Source organism: Sciurus vulgaris (genome assembly GCF_902686455.1).
Source record: "Sciurus vulgaris genome assembly, chromosome: 3".
NCBI classification, from domain to species: Eukaryota; Metazoa; Chordata; class Mammalia; order Rodentia; family Sciuridae; genus Sciurus; species Sciurus vulgaris.
The window spans coordinates 169875358-169897829 of NC_136463.1; the positions used below are offsets into that span (position 1 = coordinate 169875358).

The window sequence follows — 22472 nt, forward strand, 5'->3', positions numbered from 1 at the left end:
AAGTAGAGCAAGCCAGGGTGGGAGGACCTCAGCCCACCTGGGCAACCCAATTGGCCCTTTGCTGGCCCACTTGGTTTTACTTCCATTCTTAAGGAGTGGGGACCAGGACTGGGAGGAGGGTGCTTAGGACAGGCACTCATGGGGACCCCTCAGCAGGCTGAGGCAGAGAGGAAGAAGGGACAAGTGGGACCTTGTCCTCCCCACTGCCCCCAACTACAGCTGGGCTCCAGCCAAGTGACAGAGCAGAGACCCTTAGCAGGAACAGTGGTCAGCACCTCAGCCTCTTTGTGCCATCTGGTGGTGAAAAGGAAGAAGGACAAGAGCAAGAGTGAGAAGAGAAGCAGGGATCACCATCTCTGGGGATGCGTCCAAGTTTAGCCAACAAGTGGCGCTGCCGCGGTGTGCCTGGGGGGAGCCATTGTGCTCCAGTGCCCTTGAGCCGCTTCCCTGGCGAGGGCCAGCCCCTCCCCTTCCAGGGTGCTGGCCTGAGCCTGAGTCACGTCCCAGGGCCCATGGCTAGGAAGTGCTGTGCAGGGCTCACAGTCCCCAGGGTGCGGAGTCCAGCTGTCCATGCACCATCAGCCAGATCTTTCCAGGTGAGCAGTAGGGAGGGTCCTGGGGCGTAGGGGCAGCTGGGATAAGGGGAGATGCCGGGGCCAGCAGCAACGGGATCCTGGAGAGAGACAAGAGAGGGGAGATTTCATCAAGGATTTGGGCTGGAAAGGGCCGCACAGACCCTCGGTTCAACCCCTTGGTGGACAATGGGAAAACCAAGGCCCAAGAAAGGTGAGTGTCTTTGCCCAGGGACACACAGGAAGTGAGCAGTAAGGCCAGGATGGAGATCCAGGTCTCCAGACTCCCAGCCCTGTTCTCCCTGCACCCCATCCCCTTTCCTGCCCCCTCCCCCATTTACCTTCTGTTCCTTCTCTGCTCTCCCCCACCGTGACCTACTGCTTCACCACTGCCACCCCAAATTCCAGCAACCCCATCTGGGAGGTAGGACCCCGGGGTCTTCCACTCCTGCCAGGTCCTTGACTCTGGGATCTCAGATTGAGTCCATCAGCCCTCAGGGCCATAATGCTCATCTCAGAGTCCCAGAACCCCTGGGGTGGACAGGCTGAAGGACAATGGGACTAAAACCACGCACTCAGCATCTGGCCCATCCCGGCCGTGGGGACTCGCTTTACCTCTGCCTCCCTCTCCTCGAGGAACACACATTTTCCACTCAGCTGGGGCCCAGGAAAGGATGACTGTGGGTTTTTAGAATGATGACGCTCTGCCTAAGCTGAGGACTGTCCGTGGGGAAGGGAGGTGACATTCTCCCAGTCCAGTGTCCACATGATATGCACACTGCTCACATCATCAGGCCAAGAACACAGATCTAAGTTCAAATCCTGCCTTCATCAATTACAGCTTTGTGAGGTTGGGTAAAAGACTCACCCTCTCTGTGTCCCAGTCCACCAGGTCCAGCGTGGAGCTAATAGCTTCCTGGGGTTATTGTAGGGATTAAACGAGACAAGGATGTCAAGCAATGAGCGCGGTGCCTGGCACCCAGGGACTGCCCAGTAAGTGGAGGCCATGCCACATCGTCAAGAAAGCGGGTTTTTCACCCACTAGTTGACTTGCTGTGTGACCCTGGGTAAGTCACGTTCCCCTTCAGGCTCTGACTCCTCCTTTGTACAAGGAGAGCTGAGCAACTGAGCCCAGAAGGCTCCTCCTGGGCTGATCTTCTGAGTCACAGGAAATTACATCATTTCCAAGTACCCATGGCAGACGACGGGGCCGTCCTCAGGGTCACCAGGGACCTGAAAGGTGAGTGTCTCTGAGACTGAGTAGCAGGAGAAGTGAGCGGTCTTGGGAGCATCTCCCTCGGAAGCCACGCTCGCCTGACGTCTGTGTCTGCCATTCTCCCGCAGCTGCTGTCTCTGCCATCCTCCAGGGCTACGGGGAAGGGCAGGGGCCGGTGACAGATGCCAGTGCAGAGCTGCACAGACTCTGCGGCTGCCTGGAGCAGCTGCTGCAGGTGGGACCCCTGCCCTCCCCCGGCCCTCTCCCCAGCACCAGGCCTGGGTAACCAGCAAGGGCTTCCAGGTACCAGGGAAGAGCTTCTGCCTCCCTTTATTCCTTTGCTCTGTCCTGTCTCCATCCGTCAGTAAGTTCTCCCTGACATCTAGCCTTACTCCTAGAGCTCTCCTTGCAGCCTGAGAAGGGAGGCAAGGCAAAGCTGGGTGGGGTGGGACCAGGAGCCGGGCAGCCAGGCTGCTTTGAAGACTAAAGCTTCAGCTGCATGAATGTCCTCGGACTGGCCCTTTGTGATGCTGGTTAGAGCCCAAATCAGAACTATCACTTGTTTTTTTTAAGTGCTTATTATGTGCCAAGCAAATTCCTTTATTAGACTCACTTCATTTAATTCTCAGTTGAACCTTCTGAGGTGCTTGATGGTCTCCCCCATGCATACACAAGCATCCTTTCTACTTCTCCAACTTCATCTCTTCCCTGTCTGCTACACATCTGCAGCCCTCTGGCTACATTGTCCTCAATCTTCCTACCGCACAACAGACATGTCCCTGCCTCAGGGCCTTTGCACTTGCTAGTCCTCTGCCTGGAATACTATGCCCCAGAAATTTGCTTGGCACAAGTTCTCATTTCCTCAGGTCTAGAGCCTTTCTCTGGCCACCCCAATCTAAATTACAAAATACATAACACACAGGCACGTATGCACAACACACTTCCTACTCTCTTGCTGTCTCTGTTCTCTGTCACTGTCATCACCACTTAACACGCTGTATGCTTTACTTATTTAGTTTGATCTTCGCCTATCTGCCAGAATGGATGCTCCACGAAATGGCTTTGTTCATTACTGTGTCCCCAAGGCTTAGAACAGGGCCCTGAAAATGTTAAGTGCTCAATAAGAGTTTTTGAATGAATGAACGAGAACACGACGTTCAGAGAGCTCAAGCATCTTACTCCTGGTCACACAGTAAGGGCAGAGCCAGGGCGTGAGGCCAGTGTGTCAGCAGGGGCCCTCTCCTCTCCCACATGCTAGTTCAGCCTGGGATGTGAGGAGGCTTCTGGGCGGAAGCATTTCTCGACATTCCTTTCCCTCCTCTTGGCCTCAGTTTGACCAGAAAGAGCAAAAGAGCTTCCTGGGCCCTCGGAAGGATTACTGGGACTTCCTCTGCACTGCCCTGCGGCGGCAGCGGGGCGACACTGAGCAGATTCGTTTCATCTACAAGCAGGAGAAGGTATCCAGACCAGGGGGCAGAAGGCTGACCTGAGAAGCATGCTGAGCTCTGGCTTCAGGCCCGTGACAAGAACGGCAGGCGTGGGGGACACCTCCCTGATCTGCTGACCTCACCCCCCCCAAGCCCTCACCTGGCCAGCCCTGTCCCCGCACTCCCAGCCACCCCTCCTCCCACAGCCTCCAGGCTCCACTGTGCCCTTCCTCATTGTCCCTGCCCTCACCCGATGTGCTGTCTGAGCTCCCTCCATCCTCATCCCGCCCCTCTCTTGGCCCTCTGTGCCCTCCACAGCTGAAGACCCCTCTGGGCAGAGGCCGCGCCTTCCTCCGCTTCTGTCTAGCGCGTGGACAGCTTGCCGAGTCCCTGCAGCTCTGCCTCCTGAGCCCAGGGCTCCTCAGGTGCGGCCACTAGCACACCCTCCCAGGGACACCTCCCTCGGACACCATCAGAGCCCACTTCCTCCTTCAGGAAAGAGCCCTCCCTACCCCAAGATGAGTAGTTTAGCATCAGAGATGATGAAACAAGAGTCAGGAAGGAAAAGCCCGGGAGCATGGGGCAGATGGGGTGGTCAGAACCCAGGAGTCCTGGCAGCATCATGACAGAGGGGTCTCCTGACCCCAGAAGATCACACCCTGCCTGGAGGAGTCCCGTATGGTATACAGCAGAGGCCACTTGTGGAGTTTGGGGGTGGCGTAGCGCCAGGTCGAAGGCTAAGACTGGCGGTCACTCTTAACCTACAGGGAATGGTACGGGCCTCGGAGCCCCCTCCTGTGCCCTGAACTCCAGGAGGACATCCTGGACTCTCTCTACACTCTCAATGGGGTGGCCTTCGACTTGGACCTGCAGCGGCCAGACCTGGATGGTGCCTGGCCCATGTTCTCGGAGTGAGTGGGCGGCATGGGGTGTAGACTCCTCCCTGCCTGCTTCCCTTGTCCCCCGCATCCCAGCACCTGAAAATTGTCGGCCCTCCCTGGCTCGGATTCTCCACCCTGGCCTTCTGTGCCCCACTGCAATCTCATGCCGTTCCGGGCCCTGCGTGCAATACACACTCAAGACCTGCTGGATGGCGGGCGGAGGGGCGGAGGATGAGCGGATGGGGTGCTGGGGGGATGGAGAGCGTGGTGCAGGAAGGTGGGAGGTGTAGGGTCACCAGGTGATTGGAAAGCTGGGGCATTCCATCTGAAAATCCAGCCCACTGCTGGAGAGGGGCTCAGGGTTCCCTTCCTCTGTCACTTTCAGGTCCCGCGGCTCCAATTCCAGCTGGACCCAGAGAAGAAGACCCAGGAAGACCAAAGATTCCCCAAAGGTGGTGCCTTTGTTCTGCCTTCACTGAGATGCCTCTTGCCCATCTGGTTGGGACCCCCAGTTGAGCAGTAGGTGGGCTTCCCCCTCTCTGTACAGAGAAGGCCAACAGAACAGAGAGGGGGAAGCCAGTGTGTGGAGCAGGGAACCCACCCGGAGCGCAGGGGGGGAGAAGGCTGCTATTCCTGGGTGGCGGGGATACTGGGGAGGGAAAGGGAGTACCAGCGCCATCTGCAGGGGCTGCTGGGCCCAGAGGAGGAGAAGTGCGGCAGAGGCTCGCTGGACAGACCAGGGGACAACCTGCAATGGACCATTCTCACTGGTCTACTTCAAGGTCACATTCATCTAGTTCAGTTCAGGGAATGACTAGAAAGCCAGATTGCCTGACTCAGCCCAGCCCCACCCCTCGCTAACCACAGCCCTAGGGCAAGTTACCTTGTAGGGTAAGAGCGAGCAAGGCTCCTGGCTGGGCTCACCACGGGGCAGCTTGTGGTCATCATCGTCTTTGTTTCCATTGTTCCACAAGCATGTTGTGCATCCCTACCAACTTCCAGGCACCAGGTTCAGATACTAGGAGGACTCTGTAACCTTAAGGGGTTCAAGGTCCTGTTCAGGGAGATGGATCCAAAGAAATACATTGCAATCCATGTTAAACATGCAGTCAGCCTTCTGCAGGGGGTTCAACATCTGTGGAATCAGCCAACAGCAGACAGAAAATATTTAACAAAAATAGTAGCATCTGTGCTTAATACATACAGATTTTTTTCTTGTCATTCCCTAAATAATACATACAGTACAACAGCTCTTCACCTAGCATTTACATCATATGAGGTTTTATAAGTAATTCAGAGATTATTCAAAGTATATCAGTGGATTGCATGGCTTATATGCAATTACTATTCCATTTTATACAAGAAATTAAATATCCATTGATTTGGGTTCCCGTGAGGGTCCCATCCCCCTGGAAACCAAGGGACAACTATAGTAACCCAGATGTGGACAAAGGAAGATGGGAATACAGAGGGGGCATCTTGAGAGACATCACTCAGCTGGTGTCAGTCTATTTGAGATTTTATCACAATTCTACAGACCAGGTAGTATTATTCCCATTTTGCAGATGGGAAAACTGAAACACAAAGTAAAATTCAGCAGGAAAGTTTGAAAGAGAGGGACGGGAGGGACTTAAAGGGAACAAGATCAGTGTTGAAGAGCCAGGTGAGGCAGGAAGAAGCAGCAGGCTGGAGGTGGGGAGGAAGGGGCATGGAGACACCCTGCTCTTCTGCCACCACATCAAAGCTGGGCTCTCAGCTCACTTGGGGTGTTGCTGAAATTATTTCTGATATGATAAATCAAAATTTCCTGTGGAAGGGTCTGTATGTTTAGCAAGGCCATTGGATCGGAACTGTGACCTCTCCTGTGCACCGGGTGAGTGAATTGATGCTGAAAGATGGTTTTGGGGGGCTTCTCTGCAGATCTTAGCAGCATCCAGAGGCCCCAGAAGAGTCCAGCTGGAGGAGCCACTTACCAGTCAAGCCAGCTGTCTGCAAGACACACCCAGAGGAGGCCAACCCGCCAGACTCCCCAGGCTCCAGCCACACAAGCATCTTCCCTCCTGTTTGGAAACACAGATCAAAGATTCCAGGAGCCTTGGTTCCCCCCAGAACATCTGGGAACCAGAGCAGGAGATTCAGCCAGACCTGGAGGAAGGAGCCCCAAGGCCCAGGGAGAAATTCCCGGAGGACTCAAGAGCCAGAGTTCAGCCAGAGAAGGAAGGGGCCAGGGAGGTTCAGAAGGAGGTGACAGGGATGGCAGCTGAAGGCACAGGGATTCTGCCAGGTGCAGAGGCCCAGAGAACAGAAAGGGTTCATGGAGAAGAAACAGAGCTGGGTCCCATTCGGGGGCTGCTGGTCTCCAGCTCCACGGTGATGACAGAGGAAGCAACAGCAGGGAGCAGGCCGGGGTGGTTCTGGGTTCCCCAGGACCCGGGAACAAAGGAAGGCCCCACCACAGAAAAGCCACAAGAACCAAAAGAAGTGACCAGTCTGGCCAGTGGGGAGAATGGTGCCGAGGAGCCCCTGCAGGAGGTAGTCAAGGTGAGACCCGTTGGCTTCTAGCCTTTTTATTTTTTATTTGGAGGCAGGGTCTCACTAGGTTGCTTAGGGACTTGCTCAGTTGCACAGGCTGGCTTTGAACTTGGAGTCCTCCTGTCTCAGCCTCCAGGGCCACTGGGATTACAGGCATGTGCTACTGCGCTGGCTTTCCTCCCCTTTATGACCTGACCCACAGATGGGGTCCCCAGTGGCAGCCCAGGGGCATGCCAGCCCACAGATCAGTCTCCACTGGTCTGCCCAGGATTATTGTTCGGAGATGCCTCTTGAAAGCTCCTTTCCCTACTGCCCCGCGCTGCACGCACCGTATGCCTCTGTCCTCCTGCCCTGGCCTGTCAGCATGTGAGTTCGAGACCCCTCTCTGACAGTCCTCAGGGGCAGTCATTTGTTCTCAAGTTCTGTCTCCCTCCCTCCTCGTGGCAGGTACCTTCCCACTGCTGCAGACCCCATTCTTGTACATGCTGGTCCGAGAGGTCACCTAAGATTGTCACCAAAGCCCTCCTTCAGCCTCCTCCATAGCCGTCTTTCAGGTCCTTGAGCTCCATAACTTCCATCCTTCAGCGAAGGAGGAAACGCTGGTCCCCATTTCACCCAACTGACAGCGCTGTCCCCAGTGCTGCCCTCCACTCAACAGCATGGCCCAGGGCCTCGTGGGGACGTTCATCAGGCCAGCTCCAGGGCTGGGGGCTCTGGCCTCCTCCTTCAGCTTCCTCCTCCCCACTTCCATCTCCCAGAACCTCAGACATGGGCTCCAGAAAGCAGAGGAGCAGACACAGCGCCAGGAGCAGCGGCTGAAGGTGCAGGAGGGGGAGCTGTGGGCACTTCGGGAGCAGCTCAGCAGGTAACCTTGGCAACAGCCGCAGGGCGGGGACGGGGGGACATGCTCCCACCCTCCCAGTCGGGCCAGCAAGGTCTCTGGAGCACCTCCATGCACACCCCGTGCGGTACGACTTTCAGCCGGTGCAAGGCATGGTTCCTCTTCACGATGGTTCCCACCCGCCTCCCTCACCTATCTCCCAGCCCCTCCCACCTCACCCTGCTCCTGCTACTGCCTCTTCTGGACCAGCCTCCGTCTCTCCCCTGCTGTCTTTTCAATCTGCTCTGCCCCCCCGCCCATCAGCCCACCCTCCATAGCTTCCTCTTCTCCATTTGTCTCTTATTTTCTTGTTCCCAGTTACACAGTCTGCTGCCCTCCTGATAAGCATAAGCATAGCTCTCGTTTTCCCGTCATTTATCACATCCCAGGCCCAGTCATAAGTGCTTCCTCGTAGCAACTTTGTGAAATAGGTTCTATAAGAAATCCTATTTTGTAAATGATTAAACTGAGGCTCAAAGACGTGACGTACTTCACCCAGCATCAACTAGTCAGCAGAGGAGCTGAGATTCAAACCCTGTGGCAGGTTCCCCAACAATGGGCTTAAACACTACTTCTCAGCTGAGTTTTTGAGTGCATTCATCTCCCGATAGCCACAGGGGATTTGTTCCAGATTCCCCCTGGATATCAAAATCCATGGATGCTCAAATCTTTTGGAGGGTAGACTTTCCTTTTTCTTTTCTTTTCTGCAGGACTGGGAATCACACCTCACACATGCTAGGCAGACACTCTACCACTGAGCTGCATCCCAGTTCCTTATGGCAAAATGGTTTGCATAGAACCCATGCACATTTTCCTGTATTCTTAAGCCATCTCTAGGTTACTTAGAACACCTAATACAATGTACTACTATGTAATAGCTGTCATACTTTATTATATCATTTAAGGAATAATGACAAAAAAAAAATCTCTGTGTTCAGAGCTGACTTCTTTTTTCAAAATATTTTTGTTCCCTGGTCAGTTGACTCCACAGATATAGAGCCCACAGATATGGAAGGCAGATTGTCTCTCAGCCTCTCTCTTTCTCCCCCCTCTTGGTCTCTTCTCATCCAGCAGCTCCAGCTTCCCAACATCACCTTGAACTCATGCTGCAGAATGAACTCTCTGTTGTAACCCTTCCCCCTCAGTCTCCCCACGTCTCCATTTCTCCTTCACAATTTTTTTAATCAGTTTTTTTGCTGCCGCAACTAAAAGATCTGACCAGAACAATTACATGGGAGGAAGAGTTTATTGGGGATTCATGGTTTCAGAGGTCTCAACCATAGATAGCAGCTCCTCGGGGCTCGAGGTGAGGCAGGACATCATGGAAAAAGAGTGTGGCCCAGGGAAGCAGCTCACATCATGATCAGAAAGCAAAGACTCCACTTGCCAGATACAATATATACCCCAAAGCCACGCCCCCAATGCCCACCTCCTCCAGCTACACCCACCTGCCTTCAGTTAGCACTCAATTAATCCCATCAGGTGATTAATTCACTGATTGAGTTAAGGCTTTTGTAACCCAGTCATTTCTGAACCTTCTTGCATTGCCTCATACATGAGCTTTTGGGGAACACCTCACATCAAAACCATAACAATAATTGTGTGTGTGTGTGTGTGTGTGTGTATAGAGAGGGATTGAAGCCAGGGCCTCACACATGCTAGGCAATTTCTCTACCACCAAGTTACATTCTCAGCCCCTTTGAAGTTTGATTTTGAGACAGGGTTTTACTAAATTGGTGAGTCTTGCCTTGAACTTGGGATCCTCCTGCCTCAGCCTCCTGAGTAGCTGGGATTACAGGTATGTGCAAAGAGAGCCAGCTCATAATTTATTTTTTCAAAATATGTCCACCTTGCAAAGACCCTCCTGGGTGGTGTGACTCACTGTCGCTTTGTGTCTCTTTCCCTGGTCTCCATTTGTCTCAGCCCGCCTGCCCGCCTCTGTCTCTCTTCCATGTGGCTCACACCTGCCCTGGGCCAGGGGCACCAGTCCAATCTCCAGGAGAGTCTGAGTCTCTGTGATTCAGACTGAATCACTGGGAAATCTGTTGACTGTCTGCTTAACAGCATGAGACGGCCCAGGAGCCCAGAAGCCAACCCCCCAGGGTTCCTCCCACCACACACTCAGCTGAGACCTCCACTTTTGTCAGCAAATAGCCCAATGATTCAGGCCCTAAATGAATGTAGGAGCCATGGCCACCCAAGAATCTTCCATAGAATCAAGAAAGGTTGGACGAAGCAGCTGGGTGGCCCCACACTTTCCTGGACAAAACACAAAATGCCTGCCCTCCCGGAGCGTACACCTGTGAGAGGCACAGTGAACGTGATAAGCACGTAAGATGCAGGGAACGCTGGACCGACGTGAGTTTTCAGGAGGAAAAATAAGGCAGGGACAGGGAATCAGATGTGTCAGCAGTGATGCTTTAAATAAGGTGGTGTGAGAAGGCGGTGTTTGCATGAAGACCTGAATGAGAGAGAAGAAGTATTTGCATATCGGGTCGAAGGATACCTGGGGCAGAGGACAGCAAGAGCAAGGGCCCCGAGGTGGGAAAGTGCACAGCCGGCTCTGGGAACATCACAGAGGCTCTTCTGACCTCTGTGGGGTGAAGGGGGAGGGGGCGTAGGAAAAGGTCCAGTGGGCAATGGGGTCAGGTTGGGGAAAGCCTGGTAGGTCATCAAAATGACCTTGGCTTTGACTCAGCATAAGTTGGGAGCCATTGAGAGTCCTGAGTAGAAGAGGGACATGGTCTCACTGTCTTTTTTAATGTCAAAAATGTGTTTATATGCTTTTTTAAATGTCTAGCAATGCAATGGGTTTTAGTATATTCATGGAATTGGGTAACCATCACAATCAATTTTAGAATATTTTTATCATGACTAAAAGAAATCCTGTACCCAATAGCAGTCACTTCCCAAACTACCTTCTATCTCTGTAGATTTGCCTACTCCAGACCACCATGTTTTATTATTATTATTATTATTATTATTACTACTACTATTACACTAGGGTTTGACAGGGGTGCTTAACCACTGAGCCACATACCCAGCCTTTTTTTGTATTTTATTAGAGACAGGGTCTCACTGAGTTGCTTGGGGTCTTCCTAAGTTGCAGAGTCTGGCTTTGAACTCATGATCCTCTGGCCTCAGCCTCCCCATGTGCTGTGATTGCAGGCGTGTGCCACCACGCCTTGCTGCCACATGTTTTAAAAGGCCCAGTGGAGCTGGACTGGGGGTGAGCAGGGCTGGGCACAGGCCAGCCAGAAGGCTGCTGTCCTGCACAAGGGAGAATGGAGGTGCCCAGCTGGGGCTGGGGCTGGGGCTGGGGCGACAGGGTGAGATGCAACTGCTGCAGTCTGGATAAGTCTCGAAGCAGGACTTTCTGAGGACTGGCTGTGGGGTCCGAGAGGAAGATGGAAGTAAATAATGACTGAGTTTTTTGACCCGAGGGACTAGACAGCCAGAGTCATCGTTAACCCAAGTGAGGAAGGCTGTGGCAGGACTGGTTTGTGGGGAAAACTTGGGAGGCTCCCTTTGAGCCGGTAACGTCGGGGACACCTGTCAGACAGCCGCGTATGGCCATTGGGCAAGAAGTCGGGTGCGGAGATCCGGAGAGAAGCTGGGCGAGGAGATGTCAGGAGAGCAACAAGGTAACAGCAGCTCCAGAGCCTAGAAGAGGACCCGCCCAGAAAAGCAAGGACAGAAAAGCAAGGACAGAGCTCACTGCTGGGCACAGTGGTGGGCCTCAGGCTGGTGATGGGGGTCTCACCATCCAGCAGAAATGCCACAGTCCCCCCTCACTCTGTCAGCTGTATTTATCGTGCCTCTATGGCCTTAAGCAGGTGACAGCCAGTCTCTTTCAGATAAGACCTGGGGAGATGGACCGACAAACAGAAAAACAGCATCAGACAGTCACAGATGACGTGGAGAAAGAAAAAAAAAAAAAAAAAACAGGGAGGGAGATAACGAAAGACAAGGCCATCACTCAGATTTGGGGTTCAGGAAGCCATCTCTGAGAAGGTGACATTTGAGCACAAACTCCAGCCACGAGAGACAGGACTGCACCCACACCCAGGGAGGGGTGCTGTGGGCAGGGGGACCGGCCATCCAGAGGTCCAGAAGATGTGGCCAGAGCAGAGAGAGGGCAGGTGGCAGCCAGGATCCTGGAAGAGCCAAGTGAGACTCTGGGATTATGAGACCCTGGGGTTAGTCCCCCAGGATTCGGAGCAGGGGCATTTAAGAGGATAGACGGAGGGTGGGCGGGGCTGAGCCCGGGCTGGACGCACAGGCTGCCCTGCAGACCCCCCAGGCAGCACCTCTGGGCAGACCAGCAGCTGAGAAGTGCATTTGGAGTGTGGCTTCCCACACTCGCCTCATGGATTTGAGGCTGTGGCCCTGGGACAGAGGCCTCCCCCCTTCCTGGGCTGTAAGACCCTGGTTTGCCACAGGAGACAGTGGATTCTCTAAGTTTCCTCCTTCCAGCCAGGGTGGGCACTGTGGGGCCATTTTCCCAAGCAGTGTGTTTCCACTGCCCTCTGTGGAAGCCCTCAAAGCCAAAGAGATGAGGACAGGCACAAGCCAAGAGGGAGGGGGAATGAGGAGGACATCCCATCTCCCTCCACCCCTTGGGTGGCGGCACTGAGCTCCTTTGAGGCCCATCAGGGGTGTGAGGAGCCACCCCTCCCTCACCGGCTGTCCACTGCTCTGGTGTCAGGAACCCCCCACCCCCGTGTGGATGTGAGTGTGGGAGGCAAAACAGTTTGGAGCTGGACAGGCCTGGGTGCAGATTCCTGCTCCCTCCACTTATCAAGCTGTGTGACGCTGGGCAAGTGTCACTCCCTTTCTGAGGCTCTAGTTTTCTGTCTTGTAGAATCAAGATCATACTACCTTTCTCGTCACGTTTTGAAAATTAAATGAAATAAGGCTGTGAAACAGTAAGAAGAGCACCTGGCCTATCGTAGGTGCTTAAGAAACTTTCATGTCTTCCATGTCCCCTCATGTGCTGGAGTGTCGTCTGTTTAAAATACTTGGGTGGCTTCCCACTGCGTGAGCCTCAAGTCCACAACTCCTGGGGCCCCTGAGGGACAGGCCCTGCCAGCCTCTCCACGCCTATGGCCCTTCGTGGCTTCCAACACCACTGGCCTTCTTTCAGTTCCTCCGACAAGCCGAGTTCTCCCAGCCTGCAGACCTTTGCATGTGCCTGCCCCTGGCTGTAAAAGGCTGAGTTCCCGTCTGCTAGATCCACTTCGATGTCTGTATCTAAGAAGCCTTCCCAAGCACCCTCTCTGGCCTCTGCCCCGCCCCTCTTTGATCTCTGTCGTGTCACTGAATTCAATTCGTTTAATTCGCTTGTCTAACTTCTGCCTCTAACATGCTGGGAGTTCCAGGAGCTGTGGACGCTGCTTCATTCCTGGCACCTAAAATACTCATGAGCACACGCTGGGTGCTTAATAAGTTTTCTCTCCCACCCCAAAGACACACACCACAGCAGACACCTAGGGCCTGGGATCACTTTAGCAAGTAAACTGGCTCAGGAAAATTAGTCAGCAGCTACGAAACGAGGAAGCTGAAGTCTAGAATGTTGTTGAAAGTCCCAGAGTGGCCTCCAGCACGCCTGAGCAGCAGACCACGCTTCAGTCTGCAATGACTGGCCTTTTTGGAATTTCAGTGGCTACCTATTGTTGGTTTGATTTCACGGCCCACCCAAGCAGCACCCTAAATGGCAGTGTCTTAAATGAATAGATCCACTCATTGTCAAGCTGCTTCCCCTCAAATGCTCTTAAACCCAGGGGGACATGCACACATGTGCACACACACACACACATACACACCCAGAGAGCATGAGACCCTCACCAGGGTCCACCCACCATCAGGACACCCTCCCGACTGAGCCAGGGAGTAAGGGACAGGACCTTTTTATGTCCAATTCACTAGACTTCTTGGAATGTTCTAGAAAACCACTAAAGACAAAAAGAAAAGACAAGAATAGAGCTGAGACGGTTCCAGGCTCCAAATTGAAACCGAAATTTAGGAAAGCCATATTTTTACTATTATTTTTTAAATTGAAAAAACAATGTAACATAACTTTAAAAAATACTTCAAAGCAAAAAATTGTCCCAAATCCTACACTAGTCCCTCTCCAGCCTGGGTCCAAGACACCCACCTTTCCTCAGAGGGTTGCTATGCTGTGAACACAACTTTCAAGAAAATTTCACTTTAAAATGGAAATCTGTTAAAGAAAAAGGAGCCAGGCGCAGTGGTGTACACCTGTAATCCCAGCAGCTCGGGAGGCTGAGGCAGGAGGATGGAGAGTTCAAAGCCAGCCTCGGCAACAGCGAGGCTCTAAGCAACTCAGTGAGACCCTGTCTCTAAATAAAACACAAAATAGGGCTGGGGATGTGACTCAGTGGTCTAGAGCCCCTGAGTCCAATCCCAGGTACCAAAAAAAGAGAAAGAGGAATAAAGAGGGCAAATGGGAATGTTGGCCAGCCCCCTCTGATGCAACACAGCTAGGCCCTATCTTCATTTCTCGGAGTGACCGCTAAGGAGTTGCCTACAGGTGTCAGACCACACAGGGAGCTCAGTTCAGAGTTGGTGAGTGGTGGGTGGGTGTATGTGCACATCCACACACATGGACTTCAGTTACAGGGACGCCATCAGCTCCTCCCAGGGGGCTCCCTGGCAGCCAGAGGCCCAGCCTGGCTCAGTCACAAATGCTGAGCTTTCTCCCCTCAGAACTCGGTCTTCCTTCTGTGCACAGATGTCAGGAAGAGAAAGCCTGGCTGCAGGCAGAGATGGAGCAGAAGCAGCAGGAGGCGGAGAGGAGGGATGCCATGTATGGGCAGCAGCTTGGAGAGCAGCGGGTCCTGATCCAGGCCATGAAGATGAGGGTGTTGGAACTGACTCAGTAAGGACGGGGACGAGGGGCCGGGGTGCCAAAAAGGAAAGGCAAGGGATATGGGGGCCGGCAGGAAAATCCCACTCCACTAACAACTCTCAAGCAGGATTCTAGACCTTTCATATTTACTAACTCATTTCCTTCTTTTTAGCTATCCTTTGATGATATCCCCAGTTTACAGATGAGGAAACTGAGGGTCAGAGGGGCTGACTTGGTCACCAAGGACAGCATATAAACTTAACAGAGTCCTCTGAAAATAATGCATCCCCTACCTCCACATGTATACACACCAATTGCAGTTGGGAGAAGAGATGGGAACTCATGGGTTGAGAAGGAATTGGGGGAAGGACAGAAAAAAAAAAAAACACTGGATTAACCAAGTAATTACATGTCCCACACCTGCCTGCCCACTGGTCTTCCTCAGACCCCTGGGCCTGTGGGCCTGACTCCAGTCAGCCATGCTAGGTCCCAGAGGCCAGGCTCATGAGGGCACTTCAGACCCCTGAGCTCTTGGAGGGGCCAGGGGAATGTAAAGCATAGCTTCCATTTTCAGTGTAGTAAGGAGCTAATTCACATACGTTACCCTTATCCCTTTGGGTAGTTTAGGAGACAGGAGGCCCAGTTTGTACTTGGGTTCCATTAAAATTAGATGGTTGCTAGAAGGTCATCCGGAATGGAATTCTCTTGCACCAACTCCAAATATTAAAGCTGAAAAAGAGCAAGGTCAACTTGGAAGGCACAAACACGTGACGTAAGTAATGAGTTCCTCGAGGTGTCTACTGGGTGAGAGGAAGGGAGATACAAAAACTTAACTTCTTACCTCACAAAAGAATTCAAGGTAGCTAACAAGAAAAAAAATGTACATGTGATTGCTGAGAAAAAAATAGAAGATTAAATGGAAGATAGAACAGAAGAAAAAAAATACACTGCAAAGCTAGGATGTATATGAAGATTAGGGTTAGAATTCAACTCTAAGCATCATGGTAGCAGGATCGTAAAGGAAAAGACAAGGAGAGAATCGCCTAAATCTCACTATCCATTCAAAGGAACTATACTAGAGATATATACCAATACATTAAATATGCTATTTTTTTCTGATACTAAAGAACTTAATCAGATGTACTCAGGAATCTCCAATCTATATAACACGATATCTCTGGCAGAAGCTTTCTGGAAGACATGACTCTTATCTATTCTCCATCCTGGGTGCTCACCAAAATGATTGTGAGAGAATAAAACTTACGATAGAGAAAAGGGGCTGGGCTGACCAAAGATGAGAGTGCCAGCTCATTTCCAAAAGCTGGAGCTCCCAGAACACCACTCTGAAGGAAGAGGAGGGGATAAAGTCATTGGCAAGAGGAGCGTGCATCCCCACTCTTCTGCCTGCCTCCCCACCCCAGAATAAACAGCAGCAGACACCTTTCTCCAAAGCAAATAATCAAAAGGTCCTCAGTAATGAAATTTAGAGGTCCCAAATAATAGACCAGCTTGAGTGGCATTAGGGAGTCTGGTACACCAGGTAACTCCCTGCCAAGTGCCCCTGAAAGGGAAGCCACCTGTCACCCATCTTTGTCCGATACCTGGAGCACCAACCCACTTCTATTGCTTCTTTCTCAAGCATAAAATCACAACCAAGGCATTTGAGGAGTCTAGAGAGAGATGAAGATAAACAAGCCAGTGACAAAGCCTCTCCCCTGAAACAAGGTACTGTGAAAGCAACTGTCAACAGATTAGAGATGTTCGTGGAAATTAAAATATGATCGTTAAATATGTCTTAAAATTCACTAAAAGAATCGAAAGAGAAAGATGAGGCAGTCTCTCAGAAGAATAAAAAGCACAGAGAGATGGAGTTCATGGGAGAATCAGAGGCATAAAGATTCAGTCTAACAGTTCCAATATCCTCGCCAACTAACAAAAGTTCCCAAAAAGGAGAGTATAAAACAATGGGCATTATCAAATAAAATATGACAAAGGTGGAAATATGAATTTCCAGGCTCTGATGGACACAGATCTTCAGATGTAAAGATTTCCCTGAAGGATCAGCTTGACAAATGAAAAACAAAACACGAAACAAACAAAACCTACACTTCGGGACAGCACTGTGAAATTTCAGTAAAACAAAGATAAAGAACATATTTCTAAACTGTCCAAAGAAAAACACAAGCCACCTATAAAAGAAGTAGAACCCAATGCACGCCAAGAGTCCATGGCAAAAGACTTCATGTTCTAAGAAAAGCAGACGTTCGCCCTAGAATTCCAGGTCCAGCCAAACCTCGAATTGAGTGGGCAAGGTGATGGAGAAAGATATTCATCAGACAGAAAGGTCTCAGAAAATTCACCTCCCACACGGCCTTTCTTAGGAAGTTAGTTGAGGATGTGCTCCAGGAAAACAAGGAAGTAAGCCGAGAAAGGAGAAGATGTGGAATTCAGGAACGAATAGATCTAGCCTAGGTAAAAAGGAAAGGAAATCCCCAGGAAGACAAGTGGGCAGCAAGTTCAAGGGAGCTCTCTAGATTGCAAGAGAGGAATCTGGAAGAAGGTCTCTGGGGGGAAGAAGCAAGGACCAGTTTGCCACTGAAAGCAGGAAGGCGTGGGGAGGGTGTCAGTGCTTTCCACACACACCCTTCTGTGCTACTTGAGTTTTAAATGATGTATTATTTTGACAAAAATTTAAAACAACTCTTATTTCTAAATGTCCTTAAAAAAAACAGAACAGTGAAGACAGTTCTGCAAGGGCAGAAACAAATAAATCTAAGCCAGTTTGTTTTGAGGGCCAAATAAAAGATTAAAAGGGCCTTTTGTGCTGTAGGCACCCAGAGCCAGCACCTCCGGGGCGCCCAAGGGGCGCACCTGGGAGGAGGCGAAGGGGTTCTTGATCTGGGTCAGGTTCTGCTGCAAGTGGGGAGCTGGGTATCACCATCCAGCTTCTCCAAGGATTAATTCATCCAGCTCTCTGTTGCTGTCGCTATTTGTCTGTCTGTCTGTATGGTGCCCTCTGTCTTTCTCTTCCCCTACTCTTATCTTTCTCTCCTTCTGTGTGTCTGTCCCCTTCTCTGACTCTCCAACTTTCTTTCTCTCCCTGAACACCTCTCCCCCACCACTCGCTTCCCTCTTCATCTCTGTCTTCCTGCCCCTCTGTCCTTGTCCCCATCTCATTTGTCTCGCACACTTGCCTCTGTCACCCTCTCGATCCTCTCTTCCTCCTTCTTTGCCTCCGGGTTCCTCTTTCTGTCCCTCCATCTGGGTCTCTCCAACCTTCCCGTCTCTGTCTATGTCTGCCTCTACCTCTGCCCCATCTGTCAGGGATAAGGACCGCCAGTGGCAGAGGCTGCAGCAGCTCTCCTCGGTGACACCTGCAGTCTGCGTTGGCTGTAGCAAGGTCTTTAGCCGGCTGTCTCGGCGGTATCCGTGCAGGTAAAGGGAAGGACGCAGACTCCTTCCTCTGGGACAGTCCACTTTCCACCAGCCCATAGCCCCCTCCACGCCCTAGGGAAGGGAGAAACAAAGGAACTGGGATTTTTTTTGTTTTGTTTTGTGTTTCTTTTTTGCGGTACTGGGGATAGAACTCAGGGCTTTGTGCTTGCGAGGCGGGTACTCTACCAGCTGAGCTATCTCCCCAGCCCGGAACTGGGTTTTTATAAAAGGCTACTTGTGCCTGGCCACTTGTTTTGCCCCACCTGGCCTCTGACACTGTCATGAACAAGAACAGGGGGAAGGGGCCAGAGAGGGAACGGGGTCCTGGATGATGGGATCGTATACCCTCCAAAGGACAGACCGTGGGCTCCTCATCTGGAAGAGGGCCTTGCCCCAGGGAGCTGTCTCCTCACCTCCTCTGCCCTCACTGTGGCAGGCAAGCAGCCAGGGGAGGACATGAGCCATCAGGAGAATCTGCTGCTTGGAGTTAGAGGGTCCGTGGGGGGTCAGGCATCAGAAGTCCCTTTAAGGAAGGGGAGACTTCTGAGACACACCAACGGCCATCCTGCTGGGAGATGAGGAATAACAGGTGCACAGGAAGATTCTGGAACTCATGACCCCCAGCACACACCCCAGAGCTTCCTCAGCCAGCGGCAGCATCCACCCAGGTGGCCCTGTCTCTGCTCCCCAGGCTCTGTGGCGGCCTGGTATGTCATGCCTGCTCTGCAGACTACAAGAAGAAGGAGCGCTGCTGCCCACCCTGTGCCCAGGGTGGAGAAGCCCAGGTCACCTGACCAAGACCAACCCCAGACCAGCCACCCCACACTGACAACCCCACCCAGGGCACTCCCTTCCCTCGCTCTTCCCAGCCCTCTGATCTGTTGGGCCCCACCTTCTAGAAGCTGGCGAAGGAGGGCAACAGCACCCCAGTATGAGGATAGAAGCAGCCAAGCTGGCCATCTGCAGACAGTCCCAGCCCTGAGTGTCCCACCATGGATGAGCAGGATGGTATATGCCCTCAGCTCTTGGGGCTTTGTCTTTATGGCCTACAGCCTCTCTACAAAGTCCTTCAAGGCTCAGAAAATTTATGCCCATAAATAAAAGCCCAGGCCCTGAAGGTTCCCCTCCACACCCACCTCCTCGCCCAGCGGCACTGCCCACCCCTTTCCGAGGAGCAAAGGCTGCTCAGAGGCGGGTTCTTCAGTAGCTTGTGGTCAAATCTTCTTCAAGAATCTGTGTTTGATTCCTTTTGTTTTAACTTGAACAGATTTATTGAAGTGCTACTGACATATAATAAACATGGTGTAATTTTTGAGTTTTGATATGCTGTGAAACTCACCACAGTCACAAACACATCCATCATCCCCAAAGTTTGCTCACACCCTTTCATGATCTCTCTCCCTCCAAGCCCAGACAACCACTGGCCCCACTTTCTGTCTCCCCAGACTAATGTGTGTTTTCTAGAATGCTATAAATGAAATCATACAATATATGCTCTTTCTTGTCTGCATCCCTTCACTCGGCATGATTATCTTGAGATTCATCCAGGTCGTTGCCTCTATCAATAGTTCTTTTCTATTATACTCTATTCCGCCATACAGATGTGCCTCCATTTGTTCGTACATTCACCTGTTGCTTCACATTGGAGTGGTTTCCAACTTGGGACTTTTACGAATAAGGGTCTTCTGAGCAGCTGTGCAGGCTTGAGGCTCTGCCAACAGTAGGAGGCTTGATAGGCCCCAAGCTGTAAGTGTCTGGAAGGAGGGACTGAGTCCAGGGGACTCTGCCACTCTCACTCAGCCAGACTTTGATGAAGACAGCGGACAGGTTGACCATTGGGTAAGATCATTTCCTCTGTATTCTCCAAGAAGGCTTACATAATTTATATGTCACTCATTAATTGTGGCATTTCTGAGAATACTGCTTTGGAAGAAGTGTGGGTTCCACTTCATAATAAGGCCATTGGCTGCTCTGCCCTGGTTGCAGGGCACACTGTGTGCCCCAGACAGGTGTCCATGCTGTCCCCATCTACTCTGCCTTACACAGCCTCTGCAGCCATTGTGCAATCCTGTGGCTCCACCAGAGCTCGGGGATGGCCTCTTGGGGTCAGGTCACCCGGAGTTGCATCCCATTGCCTTGGCATGAAGCAAGAGTTTTGCAACAGCATTTCTGCCCTGGAGAGCTGGTGAGAACTTCTCCTTGGCAAATGCTGTGACAAGGTGGCCAGGGTGAGTGGGGACTCCAAGAGCAGTCGAGGTAACAGAAGCGCCCTAAAGGGGAGCAGTTCCTTCTGGAGAACAGACAGACCCACACAACTTTAGCAGGAAAAAAAAAAAATTATATTAGCAGGACTTCCAGCACACGGAGTTCAGACCTTCCTGATAAACTGACGGAGGTGAGGTCACCAGCAGAAACCCATTTTCAAAGAAGCAGCAAGATGTTCTTGGAAGAGAACTCATCAGAGGGGAATCAACTGCCAGGATCTGAGAGCTTAACCTCTTCCCTCATTTGGAAAAAGGAAAGGCAATGCTGAAGACCGCCTCGAGCTCAGCATTGCCCCCGAGAGTCCCTGCCAAGTCCAGCAGAGAGCAAAAAAGCTCTAAAAGGGAATCAGAAAATGTTGTTGGACGTTGGGGACCCTCTAGCAGAGAGTTCCACAATGGTCACCTCAGACTACCATAGGCTGCCACTGTAAAGGCAGCAGTCCACCAGCAGTGGCTTCAGGCCACATGTCCAGCCACAGCAACATCCACAGGAGCACGTGGGAGGCACCCGACAAACTCTCCCAAGCCCCCAAAGCGTCTCTGCAAGGCCTGAAGCCCTGCATGAGCACATGGAGTCTGAGAAGGACCAAGATCATTGGTGTCATGACTTCATGTATGTTCATAGGCCAGGAGGTCCTGCAAAATGTGGGCAACAAAATTATATAGTTCTTTAAATTAGATGCCAATGAGATGCCCCCAGGGACATCAGTTTCTCCAAACTGTTGATTCTCTCCATACTCGATTTTTTAAAAATATATTAAGTATTTGTAATGCTCTGTGGTTGGTTTGGAGACACAAGATAAATATACATATAAAATCACTGCATCCAAGACATAGAAGAGGAAACAGCCAAAGAGATGATTGACTACAAAACCTGGGCTGAGCCAGATGTGGTGGTGCATGCCTGTAACCCCAGCAATTTGGGAGACTGACACAGGAGGATCACAAGTTTGAGGCCAGCCTGGGCAACTTAGCAAGACTCTGTTTCAAAATAAAATAAAAAGGGCTGGGGGTATAGCTCAGTGATAGATGGAGCATTTGCCCAGAATGCAAGGCCCTGGGTTCAATTCCCAGTGACAAAAAAAAAAAAAAAAAAAAAAAACCTGTGTTGAAAGTGGAAAGAAAATAAAGAGTTAGCCGGACAAAAGGGTTGGGAAAGAGCATTCCAAGGAAAGCAGAAAGCATGCCAAGACCCCAAGGGAAACGAGAAGAGCCCCTGGGGAACTAACAGCAAGTGGCTTCCAGGGCGGGAGGAGAGTTAAGGGTTCTGGGCATGCTCCAAGGTAACAGGACTGCCAAAGTAATAGGGATCAGCCACAGAGGTACTGTGTGCCCAGCTCAGAACTTATACCCAAGGGCAGCAGGGATCCTCAAAGGGTTTTACAAGGAAAAGAAGGTAATTAAATTTACATTGTGGAAAGATCATTCTGGAAGCAGAGTGGAGGATGAATTGAAGAGGGAAAGACTTGAGGCAGAGATGACTTGGGCGGAGATGACGGGGGAGGGGAGCCGGGGAGGAGCAGCAGCTAACAGTGCCAAGCGTGTTGTGAGTGCTCCCTAAATACAGACTCGTTCAGTCCCTATAAAAACCCTATGCAGTATGTCTTCTTTTTACGCCCATTTTACAGGTGGTGAAATAGAGGCCCAGTGAGATTAAAACTCTTGCCCAAGATTCACAACTAGGAAGCAGATCCTAACTCAGCCAACCCAGCTCCAGAGCCCAGGAGCTTTGCATGACTACTGCAGTTGAGGCAAGTACACGGAGCACAGCCTAATGCCGGAGCATAGCCTAATGCCACCAGAGAGGGAGAGGAGGAGGAGATAGTCAAGAGCAAGGCTGAGGAAGGGAATGAAACAATGTGAATGGGAGACGCTGGCTCATATGGCTGAAGCTTGGAGGCAGGCAGACTTAATCTGGGGAGAGCAGAGTGAGAAGAGAAAGGCCCAACATAGAAGCCCAAGGGACACACATTTGAGGATGAGCTGAGATATAAAGCAACAAATGAACCAAGAGAGATTTAGGGGAAATAAGAAAAGAACAGATCGGTGAGATTCAGTGACAGAGATCAGGGAAGATTACACCTAAACAGTCAGTTTAGTTTAAAAGCATGCCACAGAGGCTGGGGGTGTTGCTCAGCAAGAGTGTGTTGACTAGTATGTGCGAGGCCCTGGGTTCAATTCCCAGGACCCAAAAAAAAAAAAAAAAAAAAAAAAGTGTACTGAGAGAACATATTTTAACAGAATCAACCAACATTCAAAATGTAATACTCCCATAATATATAAAAAGATCTTGCAAATCAATGATGAGGGTGACAATCCTACACACTCAAAAAAGAAAAATACAAACCTCAATCTCCCCAGGAATCAAAAAAGTACAAGTTTAAAAAATGAGAC

General features: G+C 51.3%; 1 protein-coding gene across 2 annotated transcripts; it reads left to right on the forward strand.

Annotated features, from left to right (window-relative positions):
- The first annotated feature begins 546 nt into the window (after positions 1-546).
- On the forward strand, positions 547-18982 carry RUFY4 (RUN and FYVE domain containing 4). Of its 2 annotated transcripts, XM_079132554.1 has the most exons (12): positions 547-596; positions 1504-1812; positions 1917-2023; positions 3120-3245; positions 3534-3640; positions 3983-4126; positions 4482-4548; positions 6017-6637; positions 7387-7493; positions 14263-14409; positions 17704-17814; positions 18506-18982. In XM_079132554.1, exons 2-12 carry the CDS (start codon positions 1767-1769, stop codon positions 18606-18608), a joined length of 1686 nt encoding a protein of 561 aa, XP_078988680.1. In that variant the 5' UTR covers positions 547-596; positions 1504-1766; the 3' UTR covers positions 18609-18982. The 2 variants fall into 2 exon arrangements, with proteins under 2 accessions (XP_078988680.1, XP_078988681.1); XM_079132555.1 differs by lacking the exon at positions 547-596 and having other exon boundaries at positions 736-1812.
- Positions 18983-22472: the final 3490 nt, after the last annotated feature.

Excerpts from the sequence above, each read along its gene's own strand:
- RUFY4 (XM_079132554.1), top strand. The coding sequence starts at position 1,767 with ATGGCAGACGACGGGGCCGTCCTCAGGGTCACCAGGGACCTGAAAG. Across the intron at positions 1,813-1,916 it reads GGTCACCAGGGACCTGAAAG|CTGCTGTCTCTGCCATCCTC; the intron begins GTGAGTGTCTCT and ends ATTCTCCCGCAG. Across the intron at positions 4,549-6,016 it reads AGACCAAAGATTCCCCAAAG|ATCTTAGCAGCATCCAGAGG; the intron begins GTGGTGCCTTTG and ends GCTTCTCTGCAG.